Genomic DNA, 26,278 nt, shown 5'->3' on the forward strand with positions numbered 1-26,278 from the left:
ATGTTCACCATTTCTAAAAGGTTTTTAATGCAGATTTAAGGAAAAATTAAACACAAGGAACTGCAGATCCTGATTTATGAAAAAGAATCACAATGCTGGAGTAACTCAGGTAGCATCTCTGGAGAACATGAATAGACCGAAGAAGTGTCCCGACTCGAAACATCACCCATTCATGTTCTGCAGAGATGCTACCTGAATCACTGAGTTAGTCCAGCACTTTGTTTTACTTTCAAGGGTGAAATTCAAACATTCAAAACGTTAAAATAAATTTTAATTGCAAAATTAAACTTTGTATTGCTGCCTTTGAGTGAGCCGTGTTATAGTTCCTTAATTTATCTACCTGAAAACAATGGAGGTCTCTTTATTCAATGTAAATTAGGATTTGCCAAGTGCTACAGCCATCCAATCTGAAATACTCAAAACTAGCAGTCTTTGGAAGTATTTTGAAGAATAACAATATTTTTCACTTTTTCTGGAGCAAGGTGAACATTGATACACTTCATGCCTCTTGCTGTTGATAGATCCCCCCTTCAATTGTGCATTTTTCTTCAACCTAGTTTCCTTTCAAGTATTTGTTGCAGGTTTCCTTCTATAGATGAATTTACCATCCACTCAGTTACATTAAAATGGCCTGAAATAAAAGTAGAATGGCGGAAATACTCAGCATATTAGAATACTTCAGTAGAGAGAGAAACAGAGTTTGTGTTTGTGTTTCAGGTCTAATATGGTCCATCAGAACAAGAAAGTAAAACAGTGGAATTCATTGAAAGTGAAACAGTGGAATTCATTGCCACAGACGGCCGTGGAGCCCAAGTCAATGGATATTTTAAGGCGGAGTTAGCCAGATTTTTGATTAGTAAAGGTGTCAGGGGTTATGGCACAAAGGCAGGAGAATGGAGTTGCGAGGGAAAGATCAGCCATGATTGAATGACAGAGTAGACTTGATGGGCCGAATAGCCTCATTCTGCTTCTAGAACATGAGGAAAAGGAAAAAAAACAACCTTTAGAGAGGATGGGTTGTGGGGAGAGGAAGGTGGAAAGAGCTTAGTCAAAGGGATTCCTATGGAAAAGGACAGGATTCCATTATTTATGGAGTGGTCTGGTTGGCAGACCAACAAGGGACAATTGGATTGGGATAAAGTGAAAGAAGATATAAAACTAAAGAGAAAAGCAGATTAGAGCGGTTGCTGAAATTTAAAACCAAAAAATGAGAATGTGGAAATGCTCAGCACATCAGCCAAAGAGCTTCCTACTGCCCCATCCACCACTGCAAAACATGATCAATTTTGTCCACTATGGAAGTTACTATTTGACCCACAAATTGTCCCACAGTATCTAATCAAATGATAATATCCATGGCCAAAACATTTTCTAACACCTCAACAGATCATATCCTTATCATTCAGACTGAAGAACGGTCTTGACGCGAAATGTCACCCATTACTTCTCTCCAGAGATGGTGCCTGTCCCGTTGAGTTATCCCAGCATTTTGGGTCTACCTTTTGTTTCTCCATAGTTCCCTATCCAACCCAATATCTCGAGGTTAATCGATGCGTTTCACTGTGATGATAGAATTGGGATTGAATTTGTGACCTTCCTGATCTGCAGTTAATTAATTCTTACAGATGCGCAAGTGAACAGAATTTAAATGCTATGCGGTACTATTTCTTCAATTATAAATGTATCCACTGTGAATCATTTTGCACAACTTGCACTTGAATGTTTATTCACTGACAAAAGAAAACTGTGTGCATTGTTATGATACAAGTATGAATAATGTTACTTCAATTTTGCAAATATTTGCTTACTCAGATTAATTAAGAAGAAAAGTTAAGTATGGAGAATCTGAGGTCATAATACTTTTTAAAGTGTTATAAAAACTGAATGGAAAACAACAAACAATAAAAAAGATTTATGGGCGAAATTCTGGGAGCCAGTAGTTGGGGTGTAGTAAATATATTCAAAAGCTATTAAAGTATCAAGAAATGCAACAATTTAACTCAAAGATGACCCTTGCAAGAGAGATCTGGAAAAAGTTTAAATTTAAAATTTACATCTTTGTAAAATTACATTTAGCACAGCAGATGTACAAGTTTCAAGTGTTATTTCAAATGTTATACAAATTCAAAAGTATTCCAATGCAGTCTTTTTATACAGTGTATTTACAATCAATCACCGTATATCAGTTTCTCTGTTTATTTTGTACAGAATGCCTCAAATACTGATTTCCAGGTGTTTGATTTTAAAAGGAAGTCATGTGAGATAAATTTTCATCCAAGAGCTTCATACTGTGTCCAGTCCACAAATATGCAGAACAGACAGTTTTGTCTCACCAACAAAAATCCAGTTTGTTCATCTGTTTAGCTGGGTGCTGAAAACAGTCCATTTTCATCTGCAGTATCCAGAATTTTACAAATTATTGGTGATTCCACCTTAAAAAATATAAAATGGGTTGCAATTAGGATATAGCAGAGTTCAATGCTAGGGGTACATCCCTGCAATAAGCCGATTAGCTAGAACCTGGGACTGCTGTACATCTCAGCTCACTCACGGCATAAAGCCTCATGCAGTTGTGAAGCTATTGTGTTTACAATGTTAATAATCATATTTCAATAGCAGTAATATTGTTTCCTAGATATGAAAGGACCTTTGCTATGAATACTCTTGATTTATCCACTAACATGGTATACCTTACATTCATGTTACTTCCCAGTCTGATTATACCAAAAATCCTTGCTCTGTAAAAAGCAAAACACATGCATCTTGAAGATACACTGCTACAAGAACGCGAGGTTTGCAAGATCTGTTGGATGTACACTGATGAAGCCGTACAGCCGCATAAGATTTTGGATAGGCCTTATTTGGAGTATTACATTTCTGTGCAGTTCTGTTCACTCCATTACAGGATGTGGAGTCTTTGGAGAGAGTGGAAGGGAGGTTTACCAGAATGTTGCCTGTATTAGGTGGTATTCTCTACAACAGGGGTGTCAAACTTATTTTAGGTCACAGGCAAAATGCGACCATGCTCGCCGGATCGCGCCGCGCACGTGCGAACGAAGTCCGCTCCGGCACCGTGGACAGCTGCAGCCCGCTATGGCATCGGGGAAATTATCCCGCAGGCTGAATCGGACCGCGAGTTTGACACCCCTGCTCTACAATGATGGACACAGTTGTTTTGATTTCTTTGGAACACTGGAGGTTGAGGATTAACCTGATAAAAGTATATAAAATTATGAGAGGCAATGGTAGGTTAGATAGACAGGACCCTTTTCTCAGGGTTGAAATATCAAAGACTAGAGAGCATAGCTTTAAAGGTGAGAGGGACAAAGTTTAAAGATGTCTGGGGCTAGTTTTTTATTTTTATTTTTTTAATACAATGGGTGCCTGGAACACCCTACCTCGGATGAGATATATACGGTAGTATGTTGGCACATGAATAGGGAGAGAATGAAGGCATGTGCATCATGTTTAGGCAGAGATTAGTTTATTTTGGTACTGACATGATGTGCGAAAGGACCAGTTCCTGAGCTGTACTTTTCTAAGTGTCCTCCAGAAATGATCAATAAGGCCATTTTCAGTACAGCTTTATGTGCTGTTTAAAAATATAAATAAAAGTATATTTTATTTCCATTAAAATAGTAAAATACATTACAAATAATGCAACTGCAAAATATTACAAGCAACGCTCTTTACTCACTCCGAGAATGTACTGACAGCTTTGCGGCTCAAGCATGTAAATTGTGACTGCATGTGGGGACTCGGATTCTTTACACCTGCGGCAGAAGAATTATATGTTTATTTGAAAACAAGCATACAAAGCAAAGTGTGATTGTCACTTACAAAATAAAGTTAGTCCAGAAAATTGAAAACAAATTGTGCAGAATTTAAGTTTGAAAATACAGAAGATTACCTATTGAATTATTAGGTCTAAAGACAGTGCAGCAGCTGCTGGTGCTCAACTTACTTCAATTTTACAACCACTTGTCGTGGTTTTCCTGTTAAATCACAAAGATCTCCATTTCCATAGAAATGCGAAACAACTCTGAAAAAGAAAATTAAAATAATTTGCAATAATACAATATGGTTTGGCGATCTTGAATGCTGTAGGATCAAAAGACTTACTGAGACAGTTATGGGCCTGTCCCACTTAGGTGATTTTTCAGGCTAAGTGGGAGGCCCATAACTGTCAAGTTGCCGGCAGTCGCCTGAAAAAGCGCCAACTGGAACGGCGACTGTCAGAGTGGAGAGAAAAAACACACACACACACACACCGCTTCCTTCATCAGCCCGTTATGCAGGCGGGGGACAGGGCAAGCAGGGGGAGCGCTGTCTGAGTGAAATTCACACTGTGCAAAGCCAATGTGATACAGACACACACGTCGATGAACAGGAAGGTTGGCGCTGTAATTAAGATGGCTAAAGCACAGTGTACGGTAAGTCCTCTAAAAGAGGAGGCGAGAAGGAGTGGAGACAACTTTTAAGAAGATAGAAATACATGGCGGTGAAGCCCGGCGGACATTTAACATTACCGGTCGGTTATCCTTGGTTCTGAAAACTACTGCTTACGTTTTTCCCCCCCCAATGAGCCAATTAAATTCACCGGTCAGCACCGGCTACAACCTACGAGAACCTTCTACCTCCTGGCAACCCACTAGGACCTCCTGGCGACCCATCTATGGCACGAGAATTCTCGCTACTCTCCATAGCGGTTTCATTCTGGTTGCCGCTAATTTTTCAACATGTTGAAAAATCCGCGGCGAGCATAATGAGGCTGCGGCTAGTTCCCAGAATGCGGGAACTCCTCACGAACATGAAGGCGACCACCCGCGAACATGTGACGACCATGTGGCGACCGCAGAGTCTCCTGCAGTCGCCTGAAAAGCCGTCTAAGTGGGACAGGCCCATAATACTACTGTGTAACAGCTAAACAAAAAATGAATTAAGTGTGCTGGAGTATTAATTGGAATAATTCCCATTGCTCAGGAAAATCTGCCAATTTGGGATTAACGACACATGCTTGATAAATTTTACTATACCAAAATATTAAGAACAAACTAACATCCAGGACTACCAAAAAAAATGACTTCTGCCAAATATGATTCAAAAATATCTAGTTTGTTGCTGTAGATAGCTTATAAACCCAGGGAAGTGTTACACTGTTCTACAAGAAGGACAACAGGGATTATCACTGCTGACAAAAATATTGATACTGCTGCACTAAAATAGTAAAGTGGGGAAGTGCACTGTTACAAGTTGCACAGCGATGGAGCAGATGCTGGGAATCATAAATAAAAATAGAAAATACTGGAAGCAGTGTTTCAGGTAACTTCAGTGGGTGGAGAAGTCAGTGCTCCTGATGCAGTCCCATTTTACCTGGAGAAATTAAACATGGATGGCACTATTGCTTTGTTGGACACCTCTGTTCAATAGGCCAAGATGAATCAGTGCTTCCCCTCCAGTCATTACTTCTCTGTCCTCCACTCGCTCTGACTGCACTATCCTCTGGCTCCTCTAAACTAAGCAAGGAACAGCATCTTCTCTTTCAACAAGGTACTTCACAGCCCCCAGGATTTATAGCCCTTTTTTTATTCCTCTTTATGGATTTCATGGACGTGGATGTATTCTTTCAATTTGTTTCTTTTTCTCTAGCTCAAATTGTTGCCGTTTTTAAACAATAAATGTTACTCTGACAATTTTGGTCTGTATCCTATTGCAGACAAATCCTGTTCTCACCTATTCTCTGCATTGTCGCAATTGAAAACACTTTTATCTTTTCAATTTTCCATTTCTGATGAAAAATCATTAACCTAAATATCAACTCTGCTTCTCTCTCCGCTGATGCTGCTTCATTTGCCAACAGAACAGGTGACACAATCGTAAGAACGGTCTGTTCCTGTAGCATCAGACACAATTCAGGATTTTTTTTTGACAGAAGCATCACCAACCAGTTACTAATGAATGTGGTAGAATCACCCCAAAATATGGTCTGCGGAAGTGTGCACAATATATCAAGGCTAAGACAGAGATCCCTGTACATTACAAACCTACAAATGTACCTCACTTTTTGTGTTCCATTTTCTCTCCATTGATAAGACCTTGCTGAATTTTTTGTTGCCCATACGATGTGCTCTTCTTTGTTCCAGGTTCCAACCACTATGATGTTTTTTCCAGCTCCTTTATCCTTCAGATAACACACACATAATTAATTCAGTGACACCCTTATTGCTATTGATAATCTCTGTGGAGCACATGAACAATAAGCCAGGGAAGGGGCTGGGTTTCAATCCAGCTTTGACTGACATGATGAGAATTTCTGTATCCTGGATGCAGAGACTTGATGAATCCCTCTTAATCTGTCCTTGCACCAGTTCCTAATTGGGCAACGAGTTGTTATCTCCCTCAGGATAAGGAAATGGAGAATAAATAACAGACAAGTACAATAAAGGCAGCATAGTGGTGCAACGGTAGTTGCTGCCTTACAGCACCAGAAACATGGGTTCGATTCTGACCAAGGGTGCTGTCTGTACGGAGTTTATACGTTCTCCCTGTGATTGCATGGGTTTTCTCTGGGTGCCCCGTTTTCCTCCCACACACCAAAGACGTGCAGGTTAATTGGCTTTAGTAAGTTGTAAAAGTATCCCCAGTGCATGTAGGTTATTGTACAAGATGATCGATGGTTGACATAGACTCGGTGGGCGAGCCTGCTTCCACACAGCATCTCTAAAGTCTAAAAGTGGGTAGCTGTGGGAGGCCAGGGTGGGTAAAGCTGTGGGTAATCTTCTTTTGAGATTAAGGTAAGTCATGGGGTAGAACGTGCATTATTCAGCATCTTGTTAAGACTTTGTCCAACCAGGGAGAAATAGATGACAATACTGGTGTTCAAAATGATAAACATTTTTCTAATTAAAAGAATATTATCTTTATACATTTTGCACCCAGTATCAAAACTGAATACTTCAGCTTTTGGTCCTATCATTGTTTGAAATGATTAACAGTGATCTGTCTGGACAAAAATGTATCAAAAGAGGTATATATATTTACATTAAAATGAAATAACTACATTCCTGCAACACATACCTCATGATACTGCTGCACATGTTTACCATAGCAGAATTCGTACTTCCACCACCCAACACCCTGTTAATACAACATTGAAGCATTTTTATTAATTAAAGTGCATTTCCATCATTAATAATAGTTGAAAAAACATTTTAACAATGGATAGTTGAACCAGCAAAATAGTAGATTAATTTCTAAATGACATAAAATTAGAAAATGGAAGAAACAGACATGGAAAACAGGCACTTCATTTTGTTAGATATGATCTGCTCTGCACAAAGTTATGTTGGCAATACCCAAATTAGCCCATTCTCTTCCAAATGTGAGTAAATCCTATCCCCAAGAATCCTCTCCAACAACTTCCCTCCACTAACTTGGGACTCATGAACAACATTGGCTACTCCTCAGTTCTCCGGGACCTCGCCTGTGTCTATCGTGGATACAAAAACGTTTGTCAATCCCCCTGCAATCTTCTCTCTTGCTTCTCTCAATAACCTGGGATAAATCCTATTAGGCCCCGAGCATCTATACACCTTAATGCTTGTCAAGAGACACAATACCACCTCCTTCATGATATCAGACCTCCCTGGAATATTAATATTCCCCGTATCAATCTCACGGTCCTCCATGTCTTTCTCCTTGGTGAATATAGATGCAAAGTGATTGTTTAGCACCACATCTACATCCTCTGCCAACAAGCATAAATCCCCTACTTTATATCATCTCCCTTGTTATCTGCTTGTTGTTAATGTACATATAAAAAGCCTTGGTGTTTTCTTTAATGTGATGCCAATAACATTTCAAGACCTCATCTAGCACTCCTACTTGCCGGATTATGTTTTACCCCAATTTAGTATCTTCCCCCAAGGTCTGGACCTATCCTTATTATAAACTATCTTACAACCTTTGGAGGTGTGATCACTGATCCTAAAATCATCTTCCACTGAAACGCCAGTCACCTGGCCTGGCTTGTTTCCCAAAACAAGGTTCGGATTGGTCCCTCTGGTTGGACAATCAATATACTGTTTCAAAAAAGATAGACACAAAATGCTGGAGTAACTTAATAAGTCAAGCAGCATTTCTGGAGAAAAGGAATAGGTGACATTTCAGGTCGAGACCCTTCTTCAGATTGACCTGAAACGGCACCTATTAATTTTCTCCAGAGATGCTGCCTGACCTGCCTGAGTTACTCCACCATTTTGTGTCTATCCTCAGTGTAAACCAGCATGTGCAGTTGCTTCCTACACAAGTGTTTCAATAAATCCTTGCAAACGCCTAACAAATTCTGCCTCATTTTCCACTAAGGTATGAGGTCATTTGGGGAAGTTAAAATCATTCACTATAATATCTCATGCTCGTTACTTATTTTTGTGCTCACTTCTGGCTAAGGAACTAAGCATCTTCAAGGAGTTTTGGTGTCTCTGTTGAGGCCTTAGCTTTCCTTATAGCACATTTAATATTTCCAGCTAACCATGGCTTCTCTTTACTGTGCAACAGCTATGGGCGAGTAGTTAACAAGGCCAACAATGCAACTTCCTTACATCTTAAGCCATGGCTACAAAAGCCAGGGGGCAGATAGGGAAACCACATACATAATTTTCTTTGCCTCATTTTACTTGTTAAAACTTAATTTGAGTTACTACTCAACATGTTACTCACAGGCTTAGAGAACATTAACTTTTTGGTACCAAGATCAAATAAATGTAACTGTGTGGTCTGAATCCACTCAAACTAAGCATTTGCTTATTGGAAAATGGCAAGTTTGATTTGCAAAAATGTGCCATGGTCACAAATAAAAACAAGACTAATTCAGTGGCCTAAGCATAACCTTGTAGCAACTTATCATCACCATTGCATTCTGCCTTTTTTTTTGCATAATGAAAAATTCTCTTGGATTTATGGTGTCATCACCCTGCATGGTTTGCCTATTTGTGAACTCCTTCACAATCAGCTTTTTGTTGTTTAATAATAATAGTAAACGCCATTTAGCCCGCTGTGTTAACTCAATCACCCAACCGTTTCCACTGCCGCAAGAGTTGCCGCCCTGACCTGCTGGGAATTGCCAGTTTTATATTTTAAATTGCTGAATTTACGCGTCAGCACTGAACATAGATATTGTGATGTGTAATTTAACTATCAGTATTTTTACAAAAATACCACGGAATGGCTAGAATCGTACCCCATGAAAACAATAGGAGCCACTTAGAAATTCCTGAATGAGCTGTTCATCTGTCAGTTTGGAGATGTGAATGGTTCCTACAGCAACTGGCTGCTGTCCTCCAATGCTGACAGATTTGTGGGATGAAATCTTTTCATCTTTTGTGGATGTTGCATCTATTTCCTGTTAATCAATCAAAAATAAAAACGTTAAATGATATTAATTCCAATACACGAGCAACACTACAAAATAGAAAAAAAAACTCAAGTTCAGAGTTGAAATTGAAGAAAGTCTGCTACTTATTTGGAGTTACATGGAATGAGCATGTAAAGTTATCCATATGAAAACATATTCTAAATATTACACTGTATAAAGGTCCATTGGAAATATAAAATAGATTAAGAGGTCTCATTGAATTAATATACGAGAATAATATCCCAGATCTTTGCATACTAAAGCCGCAAATATGCAATCAAATCTTAATAACTACAAATATAATTAAAGATTGGATTAATAATAGTTAAGTATAGGCAGGGAAAAGTGAAACACAGCTTCTGTAACTTTTATATTTGATCACATTGTGCTGACACATAATGAATCAGGTTAATTCTGAAAGCTTTTCAGAGATGGGGCCCCAATATGATATTTTCCTCACCTAAAAAAGAACAAAGAAAGTTACAGGGAAGCTGTATGGAAGACGAAAATAACCGTTCATTCTGCACTTTGATGTTGTGCATTAGATCTTTGCAAATTAAGATTGTTACTAAAACCAGGCATAGTACAATAGTACAGATAATTACTTAAATCAAGCAAGATATAATTGCAGCGGTAGGTAGATTTGTAGTTTCAGGGAAAAATAGTTGCCAATTTAGAACTCAGTAAATATTTGATTGTAATGATTTCATGGGCTTGATTTTAAAATCAGACAGTAAGATTCAAAGTGATTTGTATCAGCTGCCCAGATCCAGAAACCTAGTTCAACCTTGACATCTATGTGGAATTTCCATACTCTCTGTAACTGCATATTATCTCTGGCTGATCTGGTTTCTTTCCACATTGCAAAAATGCACTGATAGGTTAAATGATTTCAGTAAGTTATTCCTTTGTGTAGTCAACAGAAGAAAGAATTAACGGAGAATTGATTGGCATGTGTGAGAGAGAATAAACTGCAGTGGTTGGAGACCCTTGGACGATCTTTGATCGGACTGGCACTAAATGTTATTCTCTTTATAACGTATCTGTACATTGTGGATTGTAATCATGTATTGTCTTTCTGCTGACTAGTTAGCACGTAACAAAAGCTGTTCACTGTACCTCGGTACACGTGACAAAAAACTAAACTAAGGCTGGTATGCATCCAATGGGCTGAATGGCCTACTTTGTTTCGGTAAAAATGTCTCAATTCCGAGCAATGTGGAAAGAAGCCTGGAACACAACATTTTTCCTAGCTATTCATTAAATTATTTTAAAATTTTATCTGGTGTAAGAAGTTACCTCTTGGACTCTTTGGTTATTAAAAGGTGGTTTCATCATTTCTTCTTGCTGTTTTTCTAATGCTTCAAGGCTTTGAGGTCTTAATGGTGAGCCGTGTACCGACTGGCAAAATATGTCATTAACAGGGGAGGTTTTAAATCTAGGCAACATTAAAAAAAAAAGTCAATGCTCCAATACATTATCATTTAAAAAATATAATTACAATAATGTTACTAGAATAGGTCAAATTTACAGGATATAAAAATACCTCAGTTCTATTACACGAGAAAGTTTTCAAGACTACACAATAAATGTAATTATTTTACCTGTATTTAGGATGGATGCACAATAGTGGTGTTAGTATAACTAATTCATATTCACAGGTAGTGACTTCAGCAACAGAGAGAATCTCATGCTTGGCTTCAGGGTGGCAGACATACATGACAGTGGTTACTCTTGGTTTGTTCTGTTTTAAGCTGCAAGGCGTACCATTTCCCATAATTACTGGGTAATAAGGTGTGATCTGTCCTTCGATGTTTTTGGTGTGAACCTTAAAACAAAATAATTGCCCTTTTGAACAACTTTGGACAAAACTTAGTCATGGTTGTTAATTATGAGGAATTATTCGAAAACAGTGCAGAATCACACACCCCATATACAAATGCTACTTCATACTATTATATACAGATCCCGAGAACATTTATTTTTCATCTTTTACCAGTAGTTAAGAGCAATTCAAGAAAGCAATACAGTAAACCCTTGTTTTAATAAACCATGGGGAGGGGGGGGAAATGGTGTCCTTTATTGCTAATTGTGATAACATCACTGCCCAGGCACTGGGTCATAATCCTGGAGCCCCATCCCAGAGGGACCTCACTCACCACAAGGAGTACAGTGGCCCCAACCTTGTCCAACGCAGCTGGGGAACGGCAATAACCGCTGCCTCTGCTGCTGAGTCCCTCATTTAGTTTGGGAGTAAAATGGTGGTGGTGATGGCGGTGTGAGGAAACCATGTTCCGCTCTAAGTAAGATTCCTATGACCAACTGCCCGCCCAGCGTTCAGGGTGAACAGACATTGACTTTAAACATGAACTAAATTTCTCCTTCCAAAGACACTAACCTGCCCTGCTGTTCTTTTTAACAGCTAAAAATGTATTTTTGTCACCACAAGCTAAAAATACTGAAGGTTGTTTGTTACATTGTTTATAGACACAAAATGCTGGAGTAACGCAGCAGGACTGGCAGCATCTCTGATTAGGAATGGATGATGTTTCTGGTCGAGACTTTTCTTCGGACTTAAGTTAAGTGTCGATCGAAGCAATTGCTTGTCAATTTCAATAATCTACGCAGTGTATCTAGCAGCCTGTGTTCTTAAAGAGAATGGTGTCTGATTACTGTGGGGAAGCCCCATCCGCTATAACCTAATTCCGCTTTACTGTAACATGAAATTAAAATTAGATAATCCCCTATATAAAATAATAAGTTCGATTTTGGAAAATTTAAAACACCCAAATTGAATTGTAAATGGACAGATCATTTGATTCATTATTAAAAAGTGAAGCAAGAGATTTTGATTCATATTTTGCATTGCAACTTGTCATTTATCTAATAATGCAGTATTTATGCATACAATTTTAACATTGCTCAATTCAGTTCTAAGAAAATTATTTCTATTTATTTATTTATTTATTCCGAACAAGTAAAGACATTAAAGACATTAATATTAACAAAATCGAAATTATCAAACAATTGGACATTACAATCAATATTTACGAAGCAATGAGAAGAACAAAATCAAAGTTCCAATGTCCAACTCTGTGTCTGTACAAGCTCGAAAAGGAGTGAGAAGAATAACTTATTAAATCTCACCCCTTTTCCCCAACACTTCTACCATATTTAAAAATCAATTCATTACTAATAATAATACTACCCTAGGCAATTTCCCATAATACCTACAGACATATATATACATACAACTATTATGTACATACAAACTTCATATCTGAAGTACCCAAACATAAGTAAACAATAGTAAAGCAAGATAAACATCAACCCCCACTTGTCAACCATCCCCTCCATCCCTGTACCCCTTGAGAATTATTTTTTTATATATCATTTTAAAATGATTCATGTTTGTGCATTGCTTCAATTCCCCGTTCAATTTATTCCACACTCCTACTCCACAAACCGAAATACAAAAGGTTTTTCTAGTCGTACGGACTTTTTGTTTCTTAAAGTTAAATATTCCTCTTAAATTGTAACCCCCCACACGCTCGTTAAATAATTTTTGAATGTTTCCAGGTAAATTTTTATTTTTGGCCCTAAACATTATCTGAGCTGTTTTGAATGTAACCAAATCTTCTAATTTTAATAATTTTGACTCTAAAAATAATGGATTCGTATGACCCAGATACTTAGCATTATGGATAATACGAATTGCTCTTTTTTGCATCATGGTTAATGTGTATCGAATTTTTATAGTTATTACCCCAGACTTCTGCACAATAATTTAAGTAGGGTAAAATTAATGAACAATAAAGAATACGGAGTGATTTGTAATCCAGAGCTTGCTTGGCTTTGTATAATACAGAGATACTTTGACAATTTTAATTTTACATGTTTAATATGTGATTTCCAGCTTATTTTATCGTCAATTATAACCCCAAGAAATTTATTTTCATGCACTCTTTCAACTTCCACCCCATTTATCTTTATACTTACTAGTGTATTTATTCTACAATTACCAAATAACATTATTTTAGTTTTACTCAGATTTAATGAATTTACTCAGATTTAATTTTGAATCATGCAGTAATTTGAATTAGATAACATAAACAATACAGAAAAGTGGGAATAAAGATGAATTTGTTAAAGTCACGTTTAAGCAAGAAGACGCACCCACATTTTGAGTTGCTAAATTTTGAAAAAAGGCTGGCAGGAGATAGAATTTCTCACGCTCTAAAAAATAACAATAAAGAAAGTAACAATTCAATTTGCCCAAGGCTTCTAAATCTCCTCCATTCTGAATTACTGAATGGATGGGGGCTGGAGGGTGATGGCAGGTGGAGAGATGGTGGGAAAAACGGGAGCACACCAGGACAAGTTGAATCAGTTGTGATCTTATTGAATGAAAACTGTTTAAGAAGAAACTGCACATGCTGAAGAAGGGCCTCGACCCAAAATGGCAGCATGATCAAGGGACCAATTGACGCTACTCGTGCTGACACAGGAGTAAGCTCTACTGCCCGCTGTCCTGTTATCCATCGCCCGCTGACCTGCTCTATGATCTTTGCTCTTGAGCTGGTCCCCTCACTACATTGAAAGACAGGGACCGGGCAGTGAATGCCATGCAATGTCACCCAGCGCAGCAAGTGAAGCCATGTCCTGCTCCTGGCGGCAGTCGGAATTTAAGGATTTGCGGGAAGCGGCTGACATGAGCGAGGCTGATGAGCGGCAGGAGAGAGGTGTTCAGATGGAGAGCACTGTCAGAGGTGAGTGGGCCGGCAGATCGCTGTCCTTTTACATCCGCTTCCCACTTTACAGCCGCTTCCCATCAGCTGCCAGCAATGAGGGATAGACTTGGCTAACCCTCAGTACAGAAACATTGTTCTTGATGTTGCTGTACTGAGGGATAGCCAAGTCTATCTTTCTTGGCCAAGAACCTAACCTTCGGCCTCCAAGACGCAGGTAAATTTTCGTGCCTTATTTTTGGGTAAAAAAAATAGCGTCTTCATTACCGGGAAATGCGGTATTTAAAAACATATAGCTCAAAGAAATTTACTTACCACATTATTTGTACACAAACTCCATTCTTCTCTCTTTGTTTCTTAAGATAATGACAATCCACGTTTGAAAAACCCACCAATAAACTTGCGCTGCGCATGCTAAGTAGGCTGCTGCGCATGCGCAGTACGTAGTCCATGGTGGAAAGGCAGAATTTCAGCTGCCTTCAGCTCCCCTCGTCATTGAAGGTGAAGCAGCGTCGATGGCACGTGAGCTGCACATACTTTCACCTATTACATGTACTACGGATGAAAGGCGTGGGAGAATTATGCCTACCTAATAGATCGATCTCTTAGGTAGGTATAATTCTCCCATGCCTTTACTATTTATATTTAATAATTACCATTTTATCATTTTAGTCAGGGTAGGCACTGCCTACCTTGACGGCACGTGCCTGTTCCAGACCCATTTCTTAGATATTCATAAATAAAATTCGGACAAACGACCCATCAAATCTACTCCTGCATTCAATCATGGCTGATCTATCCATCCTTCTCAACCCCATTCTCCTGCCTTCTCACCATAACCTGACACCCTTATTATTCAAGAATCTGTCAATCTCCATGTTAAAAATATCCATTGACGGCCTCCACAGCCGCCTATGTCAATTAAATTCCACAGATTCTTCACCCTCCGACAACAGAAATTCCTTCTCATCTCCTTTCTAAAGATACGCCCTTTTATTCTGAGGCTATGGCGTCTGGTCATAGATTCTTCCACGTCGAAACATCCTCTCTACATTCACTCTATCCAGGCCTTGTATTAAGTGGTGTATATTTTGAGTGCATGCATTGAAATTCTTGCATTTATAGAAATAACTATGCACCAATTGTCATCAAGGACATTTTTTCCCTTGTGCGATATTCACATGCTTATTCAGAACATGAGGGTGAATCGTCAAGCATCATCTTGGACAGGAATATCCTTGATTGTAGTATCTGAAATATTGTTTGTGTATGGGACAACAGATTGAGATACTAGAATCTGTGAACCTGGACAAGGTGAATTAATCTGCAGCTGTGAAAAAGAGACAGTTGATGCTAGAATCTTGAGAAACTCCGCGGGTTAGGGAGCATCTGTGGAGGGAAAGGGACATGACATTTTGGGTCCCTAATCCACTGAGATCATAAGTGATAGGAACAGAATTAGGCCATTCAGCCCATCAAGTTTACTCTGCCATTCAATCTCTCCAACCTGATCGATTCTCTTGCCTTCTCCCCAAAACCTGACATCCTCCAATGTTTTGTCTTTAGCAGCCGTGAAAAAGTGCGTATGTGATAAAACCTCTTTATTAGTGTGCATTAGCGCACCCCTTCACATCCTTCATGTAATAGGACAACTAAAACTGCACACAATATTCCAAATGCAACCAAACCAAAGCCCTATAATGCTGAAACCAGACTTTGTGATATTCAATGCTCCAACCAAAGAACATTAAGTTCATTTGCCTTCTTTACCATGTGGTCTATTTGGGTTTCATGTTCAAGGAGCTGGAGATTTGGACCCCAAGACACCTCTGTACATCAATGCTGTCAAGGGCCATTAATGCTTGTCATTAACTTCCCCCTTACATTCAACCTCCCAAAGCATTGCACCTCACACCTGATCGCATTAAAGGCCATCTGATAGTTCTCCGCCCATTTCTGAGGCTGATCTGTATTTTGCTGTATACTTTAACAACCTTCCTAATGTTCGCAACTCCACAAATTTCTAACTACATTTATGTCAGTCGTTTAAATATCACAAACAACAGAGGTCCCAGCACAGATCCTTGCAGATCTCGCTGATCACAGACCTCTAGCCTGAAAAACAAGCTTCCGCTATAACCTTATGATGTCTATGAGTAAGCCAGTTCTGAATCAAAATGACCAATCACCATGCATATTAATCTTCTCGTTCAACCTACCACGAGGGACTTTATCAAATGCTTTACTAAAACATGTAGGCAACATCCACTGCTGTAACCTCATCGTTCACCTTCGTCACTCCTCAAAAATCTCCATCAAGTTCATAAATCATAACATGCTGCTGTTCAAGCCACGATGACTGCCCCTAGTTAGCCCATTTTCTTCTAAATTAAAGTAAATCCCATTCTGAAGGACTTGAAGGACAATGCTTATTACTATTATTAGTAAAATTCAAGATATATATTCTATCAACTTCCAATGGTAAACCTCTTTTGTTCCGACAAAAAAAATCATTGAAGCACCCTAAATACTTCAAGTATGCACAACACATTATTTAAGCATCAAAACTTTGTATGCAAACCAAGTAATAAACATGTCAAAGTGGGTAAAAACTACTACAAAGAAACAGCAATGACTTACTTTAAGTTGCTCAGTTTCAGCTTCGGATTCATCTGGCTGCTCTGCAGTGGAATCTACAAAAAGCCCCAGAATGTGAGTGAATTCATCAATTATCCATACATCACTCAGAACTGACAAGTCCTTCAGAGAGTTAAGTACTTAACCACAGAAAATTCATCTTAATGAGCAAAAATTACCATATGAATAAATAACCAGTCATTTTGAGCAGTTCTCAGGGACAATCCACATCTTCCTCCAGCTTTTTATATTTCTCTGCAAGCTGCCACAATGCCCAAGTTAATGAGCAATTGTTCTGCTGTCAATTAGTTATTGAAAGATTTTACATTGGATCAAGGTGAAAGGTAACTGAATTGTACTACAGAGCCACATCTCGTTCAGATCACAAAGGTTTCCATTCTGTTCTGAAACAGGACCAAGATCAATTAGTTTTAATTGCTGTTTAATTAAGATCTACATTCTATTGGTCTGCAGGATGCTGCCTTTTGTACAACACTTCAAGCATTTTTTCAAATATGAACCATAAAAATTGCAACAAATGAAAATGCATAAAATTAAAAATGTTCATGTTGCTTGGGATTAAATTAGTTTAGGACTTTGAATAGCATTATTTTTAAATTCTTAACCATGGCCTGTTCTGACCAAAGATACTAGAGGAATTGGTTCTGACCTTCAAGAATTAAATCCCCTTCATCTCAGTTTATCATCAGCTGCCTGGATCCTCGTGTATGGAATTTCCTCTGTAAAATATTCCACCCCTCTCTTCTCCAATTAGTGACCCCTTGAAATCTACCTTTGAAAAAGTAATTGCCTTATATGGTCAATCCTACAAAGAGCCTCGAGTCATTTTACTGTGATAACAATGCCGAGAACTATATTCTGCACTCTGTATCTTTCTCTTCGCTCTACCTTTTGCACTCATGTTTGACACGAATGTATTCATGTATAGTATTGTCTGATTTTATTGGATAGCACACAGATTTTCACTGTACCTCGGTATACATAAATAACAATAACAATCATAAAGTTACTGTATGAATGCACATGGTTAGTAATGCAGATGTCTGAAGTTTTGTGCAAAGTAAATATGAATTGAAAAGTGAACAAGCATAACCTTGTGGACTGCACTCAGTACTTGAAATAATTATGTATGAATATTTTATTATTGCTCTTTCAAACAGATTTTGATCCAATCATCATCAGCCAGGTAATTTTGCTCATAGGTTTTTAAATAGCACCTTACCACAAGAATATCCCATATTGCATAAATTAAAATACTGATTGATATTTATTTATTACCTTTCGTCTCAGAATCAGCTGATGCTCTCATGGAACCAAGGTAATATTCTTGGATATTAACTTTCTGCTAAATGAGATACAAAAGAAAAAATTAGTACTTTAAACACTTAACAGTTGACAAAACAACTGATGGATACAATCAATCACTGTACCTGCCCAGTTTCTTTTTCCTCATGATACTGGCGAATATGTTTTCCATGACACACTTCATAAGTCCAGTAAGATTCAATCTGTAGCAAATGAAAATCTCTACTTTAGAAATATTTAGCTTGGACTTTTTAAGGTCAAGACAAATACAAAATAATAGACAGATTATTGTAGGAAATATAAAATAGCAAAAATACACAGCTCCGAACATTTGTGAAGTGTAATATAATTATGTACAATGCACTTCATAGTATCCTGAACCTCCAAACAAAAATTACTTAGTATACACGGCAATAATTACAACATCTGCCCTCTACAATATTTTCTGACTGTTGGAGGTTATAGATAAATGCTTCATTTTAATATAGCAATGAAAAAAAAATGTTTCAACAGTACATTAATATTTGGCTGGTTGTGATGACACACAATAGAATGTTGAATCGTACTGCACAAGAACATGCCCCTTTGGTCCACTATGTCTGTGCCAAGCATGATGCCAAGACGAACACTTATCTACCTCAGAGCTGCCAAGTTTTGCCAGAGCATTTCAGTATTCTAGTACCTGAAAATCAGTATTTTGCTGAGGAAATCAGTATTTTTACAAGACACCATATTGCTGATTAAAAAAAAAATTTTATATGTGCGGTCATACCCATGTAAGAATACAAGAATGCATAACTAACATGCCTTCTACGCACCTTACTTGACAGTGCATTCATTGCCATCTCTTTGTATACTGCTGTTTGAACGGCTGCTTCCTGCTTTTAGCACCAGATGATGATGTAGAAGCCATTTTGGAAGCCTCCCTCTCCCTCCCTTGCTCTCTCTCCCTCCTTCCGCTCTATCCCTCCCTCTCCCTCCCCCCCCCACCCTCTCTCCCTCCCCCTCTCCCTCCACGAACAGTCTGTGACCCATAACGCTGTGGTGCTATGTGTAAAGCCCATAGCTCTCCAGCTGGGAGTGCTATTTTTAGAGCTCATAGCGGTTCATTTAAATTCCCACGCACTAAACTGACAGCGTTGTTTAAACCTGTTATACAAAAATAATCATCCAGATCTTGAAATTTTAAATACTAATAGATTTAATCTGCTATAATTTTTAGTGGTACAGTATGACATTTTATATTATTGCATTTTTCAAGCAGCAAGATGAAACAGGAAGTCGGGCCAATTTTTAAAAAATCCGAATTTTACAAAGCAAATCCGTACATCCGTATTCTTATCGCATTTCCGTACAAAATACGGAAAATCCGTACTACTTGGCAGCTCTACTACCTGCATCTAATCCATATCCCTCCATATCCATAAACATATCAAAATTTAAATGTCACTATTGTATCAGTCTCAAACACCACTCCCAACAGCACATTCCAGGCACTCACCACCCTCTGTGTAATAACTTGCCCCGCACAACTCCATCAAACATAGAAAATAGGTGCAGGAGTAGGCCATTCGGCCCTTCGAGCCTGCACCGCCATTCAATATGATAATGGCTGATCATCCAACTCAGTATCCCATCCCTGCCTTCTCTCCATACCCCCTGATCCCTTTAGCCACAAGGGCCACATCTAACTCCCTCTTAAATATAGCCAATGAACTGGCCTCAACTACCTTCTGTGGCAGAGAATTCCACAGATTCACCACTCTGTGTAAAAAATGATTTTCTCATCTCGGTCCTAAAAGACTTCCCTCTTATCCTTAAACTGTGACCCCTAGTTCTGGACTTCCCCAACATCGGGAATAATCTTCCTGCATCTAGCCTGTCCAACCCCTTAAGAATTTTGTAAGTTTCTATAAGATCCCCCCTTAATCTTCTGAATTCCAGCGTGTACAAGCCGAGTCTATCCAGTCTGGGAAAAAGGTTCTGACCTTTATCTCTCTTAATTTTTTATATAGTTCAATCAGGTCTCACTGCCATTTCTGGCATTCCAGAGAAAAGAATCCAAATCTGTCCAACCTCTCTAGGTAGCTAATACTCCTAAACCAGCCATCATACTGGTAAAAATCCTCGGCACCCTTTCTAAAGCCGCCATATCCTTCCTGTAATGGGGCGACCAGAACTACATGCCATATTCCAAAGGCTGCCTAATGAAAGTCCCCTAATGCTGTATCATGACTTTCTGACTCTGGTACTTAATGTCCTGACCCATGAGAGAAAGCATACCACGGCTTATTTACCACTCTATCTATGTCTGTGGCCACTTTCATGGAGTTATGGACTTGGACCCCAAAATCTCTCTGTTACATCAACGTTGTTAAGGGTCATGCCAATAATTATATATTTAATGACGGACCTTCTAAAGTGCAACACCTCACACTTGCAAACAAATTTCACTATAATTATCAAGTGAACATACTTTACTGATTGATAGAAATAAAATGAAACATTGCTTGATGTTAAATGAAAACTTTTTTTTCAAATATACTGCTATTTATTTCTGATCTGTAGTTTTCTCTAATTGCTCCAAGCTGACGACTAAATTCCAGGAAGTCATGCCACAAAATAATTGTGATAATAAAAAGCCACTAAATGTCATGGTTATAGAGTCAGGCATCTGTGGAGGGAAAATGAACAGTCGGAGTTTTGGGTTGGGACCCTTCATCTGGACTTAAATGTATTTAAAGACGTAAAGAATGGCCTGCCAATCAAAAATATATGCAAAATAAATTATAACATGATATCATGGATCAAAGGGGATTTGTGTCAACTAGCTTACATTTAATTATAATCCATCACAGAACAAGCAAGTCTGCAATTTAGATGAACTAGGAAAAGTAACTAAATTAAGAATAGTACTTCAACGCTTTTGTTTCAAGTGTATTCCACAAGTAGAAAATCTAGAAGGGACACTAAAGAGAGATAAAGATGTACCGATGAAATGCAACATGGTGATGGGGTACAGATGATTGACCAACGTGGGAAAATACCCACAGATCATTAATAACAAAACCACCTCGAAGCACCAGTAAAAGAAAAACACCTATTGAAATGTTTGAATAGGAAGTAAAAATAATAGAAAAGCATGTGATTGAATTGTATGTAATATTATAATAATTTTCTATAACTCTAATGATATTCTATGAATTATTTACAACCATTTTTACCCTGTAAGAGCAACTGTTCTGCTTAAGGAGTGATTCCAATAGTTTACCAGGCCCATGACCTTTATAATCATAATCTTCATCCTAAATGCAAAGAGGAAAATATATGTTGGTGGATATTAAATACTGAAAATAGGCAACCGCATTTTAGATACATTTCCCCAATATTCCTAAACTAAATTACCCACACAATAAAATATAATGAAAAATTAAAATAATTAGCACCAAATAAAAATATGATTTAATATATATAAATGCAACTATATCAGACAATATTAGGTGTATGATTTATTTTCTACTGGCTCAGTTATGCTACTGTAACAGAGTTAATTAAATGCAAGCATCTTCCTATCTAATTTTCATTTCTATGACACATTTGGTGTTCAGCAGTAATCTAACATAAACATATTTACGTCTTTCATACAAAATATATTATTGCCAAATAGTTTAGTGACTAAATAGTTACTGTTTCAAAGACGTAAACCAAGAAATTAAAGTTCATCGGGTTTCAAAGACCTTTTACAATATAGACTGGCAACAGTAGTGAATATTGGAGGGGCAATAAAGACAGAAGTAATTGTTATCAATGGCATGGGGAGGACAGCTCATATGTAGATGGGAAGCCCACCAGAATAGTTATGGGATAATCAGATCTGGAAGTAACATAATGATGGTTGAAGAGTGGCATAAATTACCTGAGGTGTGTTGGCCACTGGCAATAGTACAAAGATGAAATTAAGTGGTCATTTAAGTGCAATGTTTTGGGATTGGAAATTCACCATGAGATTAAATAGGATGCCAATGTGGTGAACAGTTTAGTTGAAAAGCAAAGTAAAATGTGCCAGGAAGGTGGACAGAATTAGTATGGGTATGGAGTTTGTGGTAGAGGCTTTATACTTTGTTTTACCAAGAGTTAAATGGAGGGAACTGCAACTCATCCCTGACTATCTGGCCAAAGAGATAGCATGAAGGGTGTAACAGTATATAAAGAAATAGATGAAAATAAGGAGGACCCAAAAATTAGGTGGTTCATAGATAATAAGAAAATAAATTTCTGGATTTATTCTGGCTACACTTGCTGAGATCAAGTTGTCCAACACACACTGGAAATCAAACTGATCATTTGCATGTCGGAACAACATTCTGCGTGTTGTCCTAGACCTGCGGCTGGATTAAACATGATTACGCAAATAATTATATTGATATTATATGTAGCCCAACAACAGCAAGTGGCTGTAATGTCTACTAGACCAAGTGGGACCCGTTGGCCCCTGTTCCCCCAATGCAATATTCCACCACTCACCCATAGCCCCCAACTGCGCAGGCGCGGTTGACGGGTTCCCGTTGTGACGCGAGTCACGGCAACTCTCCCCAACTGCACTTCGCCATCCGTATCCCTAATACCCCAGTACTCCCTCCGCCTCCTCCTCACCCTGCCTCTTCTTTCCCCTCTCCTCCTCCCCCACACCCTCCCTCACCTCTCCCTCCCTCTCCTTTCCCCTAACCTCAGTCACTCCCTCCATAACCCCTCTTAACCCCCTCCTCCCACTCTTCACCTCCCCCCTATCCCGCCCCCCACAATGAAATTGGCAATTTTTACAAAATGAAACCTCCCCCCTATCGCAACCCCCCACAATGAAAATCACATTTTTTTTTAAACGGAGTTAAACATTTTTTTTGATGAAACCTCTCCCCTATCCCACCCCCCACAATGAAAATGGCGATTAAAAAAAAAGGAACCGCCCCTCTATCCCCACCCCCCAGTGAAAATCGCGATTTCCCCCCCCCCCACTCACAATGAAAACCACAATGTTTTTTTTCTCGAAAACGGCCTTTTTAATTAAAAAAAAAAGAAGAAAAATTTGGGATCCCATTGTAACGTCATTGTGAGGGAAACGCTGCTGTGGTTTTTAAAACTGAGGTTGGTTTTATGCAAATGAGATCCCATTGTGATGTCATTGTGGGGTGGAACACTGCTGATAGGCAGGGCAAATGGAAAACAGGTTTTTTTTAAAGTGTTTTTTTTGTTGTTTTAAACGTCAATAACTTGTAAAATATGGCATCAATCTGAACAATAATTGTTTAATTTACATCACAGGACAATGGTAAGATGGGCCAAAAAATTGTTGCGTTATCGTGTATCGTTTTTACATAGAAACATAGAAAATAGGTGCAGGAGGAGGTCATTCGGCCCTTCTAGCCAGCACTGCCATTCATTGTGATCATGGCTGATCGTCCCCTATCAATAACCCGTGCCTGCCTTCTCCCCATATCCCTTGACTCCACTAGCCCCTAGAGCTCTATCTAACTCTCTCTTAAATCCATCCAGTGACATGGCCTCCACTGCCCTCTGTGGCAGGGAATTCCATAAATTCACAACTCTCTGGGTGAAAAAGTTTTTTCTCACCTCAGTCTTAAATGACCTCCCCTTTATTCTAATTGTGTGCAAATACAAACCGGGCAAACAAACCGGCACACAAATATAGAAACAAGATGAGAGTTTTAGTAATATAGCAGCATTTGAGTTAATTTAAAAATATTTTAAAAATAGTTTTATGATTGGTAAAATTACAGATGACTATTAATTATGGGCAAAACATAAATATCTTCATGCATTAACAATGAATGAAAATTGCTGCATCATTTGCTGCATTAGGTCCATACCTCTCCATGCTACACTTATTTAAAGTTAAATATCTTTCTAAATTTCCATTATAATGATTCACACAATAGCAATTTCACTCAATTCCTTTCAATTACAGAGCAAAACGGTGGCTGCATATAGATAGGTAAACAGAAATACACACTTAAACCTATTTTTAGTCATAGTTTGCCATTAGAAATGAATGCGTTTGACATTGATATGTAATATATTACATTACAAAGATAAAACAGACAGCAATTTTAACAAAGTCACAACAAATCCAAGGCTTACCTGGTCTCCATTACCAATTGATGGCAACATACATTTATATCTTTCATTGTGAACTGTTGTTATGATTACAAAGTCACCAGGTTTATAAAGGCCACCTGTTGTTGGCTGAAATCAAAATATTACATTATTTGCTATAGAACAAAATGAAAATAATTATTTTTCCAAAACAGTAAACAATTGTAGTTTTAGATGTGACTGGCAACACAACAATTAAACGTCAATTGCCTATTACTATTAAGACAAATAATGAATCCACTTTGGGATAATTTCACAATATTCTGTAGCATCAGAGTTATTGAATAAAAATAACACGAGTTGATAAAGGTCCATGGCAGATCGTGTAGTTTGCACTTGACCTCACTGGCAATGGAAGAGGCCCAAGACAGTATGGGATTAGGAAGGAGCGTTATACTGGTTAAAAATTGTATAGTTCCACTAAAACATTTCAGTGAAAACATTCCTTTTAAATCTATTTCACATCTGTTATGCATTTTCAGACAGTAACCAAACAAAATCTAAAGTATAACCAGTGTTCACAAGCATCCCACCACTTGTTTTAAGGGTGTAGGAAGGAACCGCAGATGCTGGTTTACACCGAAGGTACGGGGACAGGCAGCATCTCTGGTGAGAAGGAATGTGACAACTCTGGTTGGGTGGAGATCTGGGAACCACACAGGCCCAACTTGACGGGGTTTCACCTTCAAGCCCATTGATTGCCAGGCATCACAGTAATACTAAGTGGGCTGTTCACTACTCAGCTGGACCCTGCCCAGCCGCCACCAACCGCTAAAGACGCTGAGCCAGGAGTTCATTCAGTCCCTGGCCGTTGAGATGAGCCCAGCCATACTGACCAGCGAGAACTCGGGCCCGGGCCACGTTATCCTGAACGGGATGTCGTCGCTCAACACGGGCACCGTCCTGCTGCGACTCAGCCTGACCACGGCGCCGACCAGCAGCAATAGCAGCCCCAGGCCGCAGCCGGGGCCTGAGCCGGGCCGCAGCCGCTCACACGGCATCGTCGCGCCGACACTGCGGGTGGGTGGGCGGGCGCACTAGCCGACACTCCGCGCACGCTCACCCGCCTCATCACACACTGGGCGGCCGCTCCGCCTGCCACGTCTGCTTCCGCCGGCAGCAGTCGACGCACATGCGCCGGCCTCCACCAGAAAGCAACGCAACGTCCTGCAAATAAACTATTCAAAGCCAAAGGTTATAGAGCAGAGTCAAAGCTGCTGGAGACAGGAGGAGCTGCAGAGAAACTAGTAGGTAGACAAACATGCTGGAGAAACTCAGCGGGTGAGGCAGCAGCTATGGAGCGAAGGAAATAGGTAACGTTTCGGGCCGAAACCCTTCTTCAGACTAGTCACAGCTGCTGGAGACAGGAGCTTCACAAAGCCTCTGGAGGCAGGCGGGACTGTAGAGAAACTACAGAGCCTCCTGAAGGCAGGTTGGACCAAAGATCTTTGGGTTGGACTGCAGAGAAATATCCACACAAAATGCTGGAGTAGCTCAGCTGGCCAGGCAGCATCTCTGGACAACATGGATAGGCGACGTTTCGGGCTGGGACCCTTCTTCAGACTGTTGGAGACAGGAGGGGCTGCAGAAAAACCCACTCAAAGTGCTGGAGTAACTCAGCGGGTCAGACGCAATCTCTGGACAACATGGATAGGTGACCTTTCGGGTCGAGACCCTTCTTTAGAGTGATTGTAGCTGGAGGGGAGGTGGAGGCATATAACAAAGCCCGCAAGTGCTAGGTGGATAGTTGGCCGGGGGAGGGTCCATTGGAAGATGGGTGGGCAAGGCTTGAAATAAAAAGAGAACACGTGTAGGATAATGATACAAGATGCATGAATTGTAAAGCCAGAGGATATAGGTGGGGTGGGGGGGAGAAATGATGGAGGAGGGGAAAGGGCGAAATGGGTGCACATCCAAGTGGCACATTTGGGCTGGAGAGAGCTGGTGATGCTGTTTGTTGATTTTGGGTTTGAGAAATCAGGGT

The 26,278-nt window shown here is 39.2% G+C and overlaps 1 protein-coding gene across 2 annotated transcripts; it reads right to left on the reverse strand.

Annotated features, from left to right (window-relative positions):
* Positions 1-1,698: 1,698 nt before the first annotated feature.
* On the reverse strand, positions 1,699-25,387 carry erlec1 (endoplasmic reticulum lectin 1). Of its 2 annotated transcripts, none has more exons than XM_033025232.1 (14): positions 25,131-25,387; positions 24,280-24,384; positions 21,348-21,428; positions 18,249-18,326; positions 18,097-18,163; positions 16,801-16,853; positions 11,017-11,240; positions 10,712-10,850; positions 9,239-9,400; positions 7,078-7,137; positions 6,057-6,181; positions 3,965-4,042; positions 3,698-3,773; positions 1,699-2,432 (listed from the first exon to the last, which is right to left on the reverse strand). In XM_033025232.1, the coding sequence occupies exons 1-14, from the start codon at positions 25,293-25,295 to the stop codon at positions 2,361-2,363; spliced, it is 1,485 nt and encodes a 494-aa protein (XP_032881123.1). In that variant the 5' UTR covers positions 25,296-25,387; the 3' UTR covers positions 1,699-2,360. The 2 variants fall into 2 exon arrangements, with proteins under 2 accessions (XP_032881123.1, XP_032881124.1); XM_033025233.1 differs by having other exon boundaries at positions 18,097-18,160; positions 25,131-25,308.
* Between the last annotated feature and the right edge of the window lie 891 nt (positions 25,388-26,278).

Source organism: Amblyraja radiata, chromosome 8, assembly GCF_010909765.2.
Source record: "Amblyraja radiata isolate CabotCenter1 chromosome 8, sAmbRad1.1.pri, whole genome shotgun sequence".
In the NCBI taxonomy this organism is placed as follows: domain Eukaryota; kingdom Metazoa; phylum Chordata; class Chondrichthyes; order Rajiformes; family Rajidae; genus Amblyraja; species Amblyraja radiata.

Bases quoted from the DNA above. Each gene is read 5' to 3' on its own strand.
- erlec1 (XM_033025232.1), bottom strand. From the start codon at position 25,295: ATGCCGTGTGAGCGGCTGCGGCCCGGCTCAGGCCCCGGCTGCGGCCTG. The intron at 18,327-21,347 runs GTAAAAATGGTT...CATTTGCTACAG, and splicing joins AGAACAGTTGCTCTTACAGG to ATTGAATCTTACTGGACTTA. The intron at 7,138-9,238 runs GTACGATTCTAG...TTGTATTAACAG, and splicing joins GCTCCTATTGTTTTCATGGG to GGTGTTGGGTGGTGGAAGTA.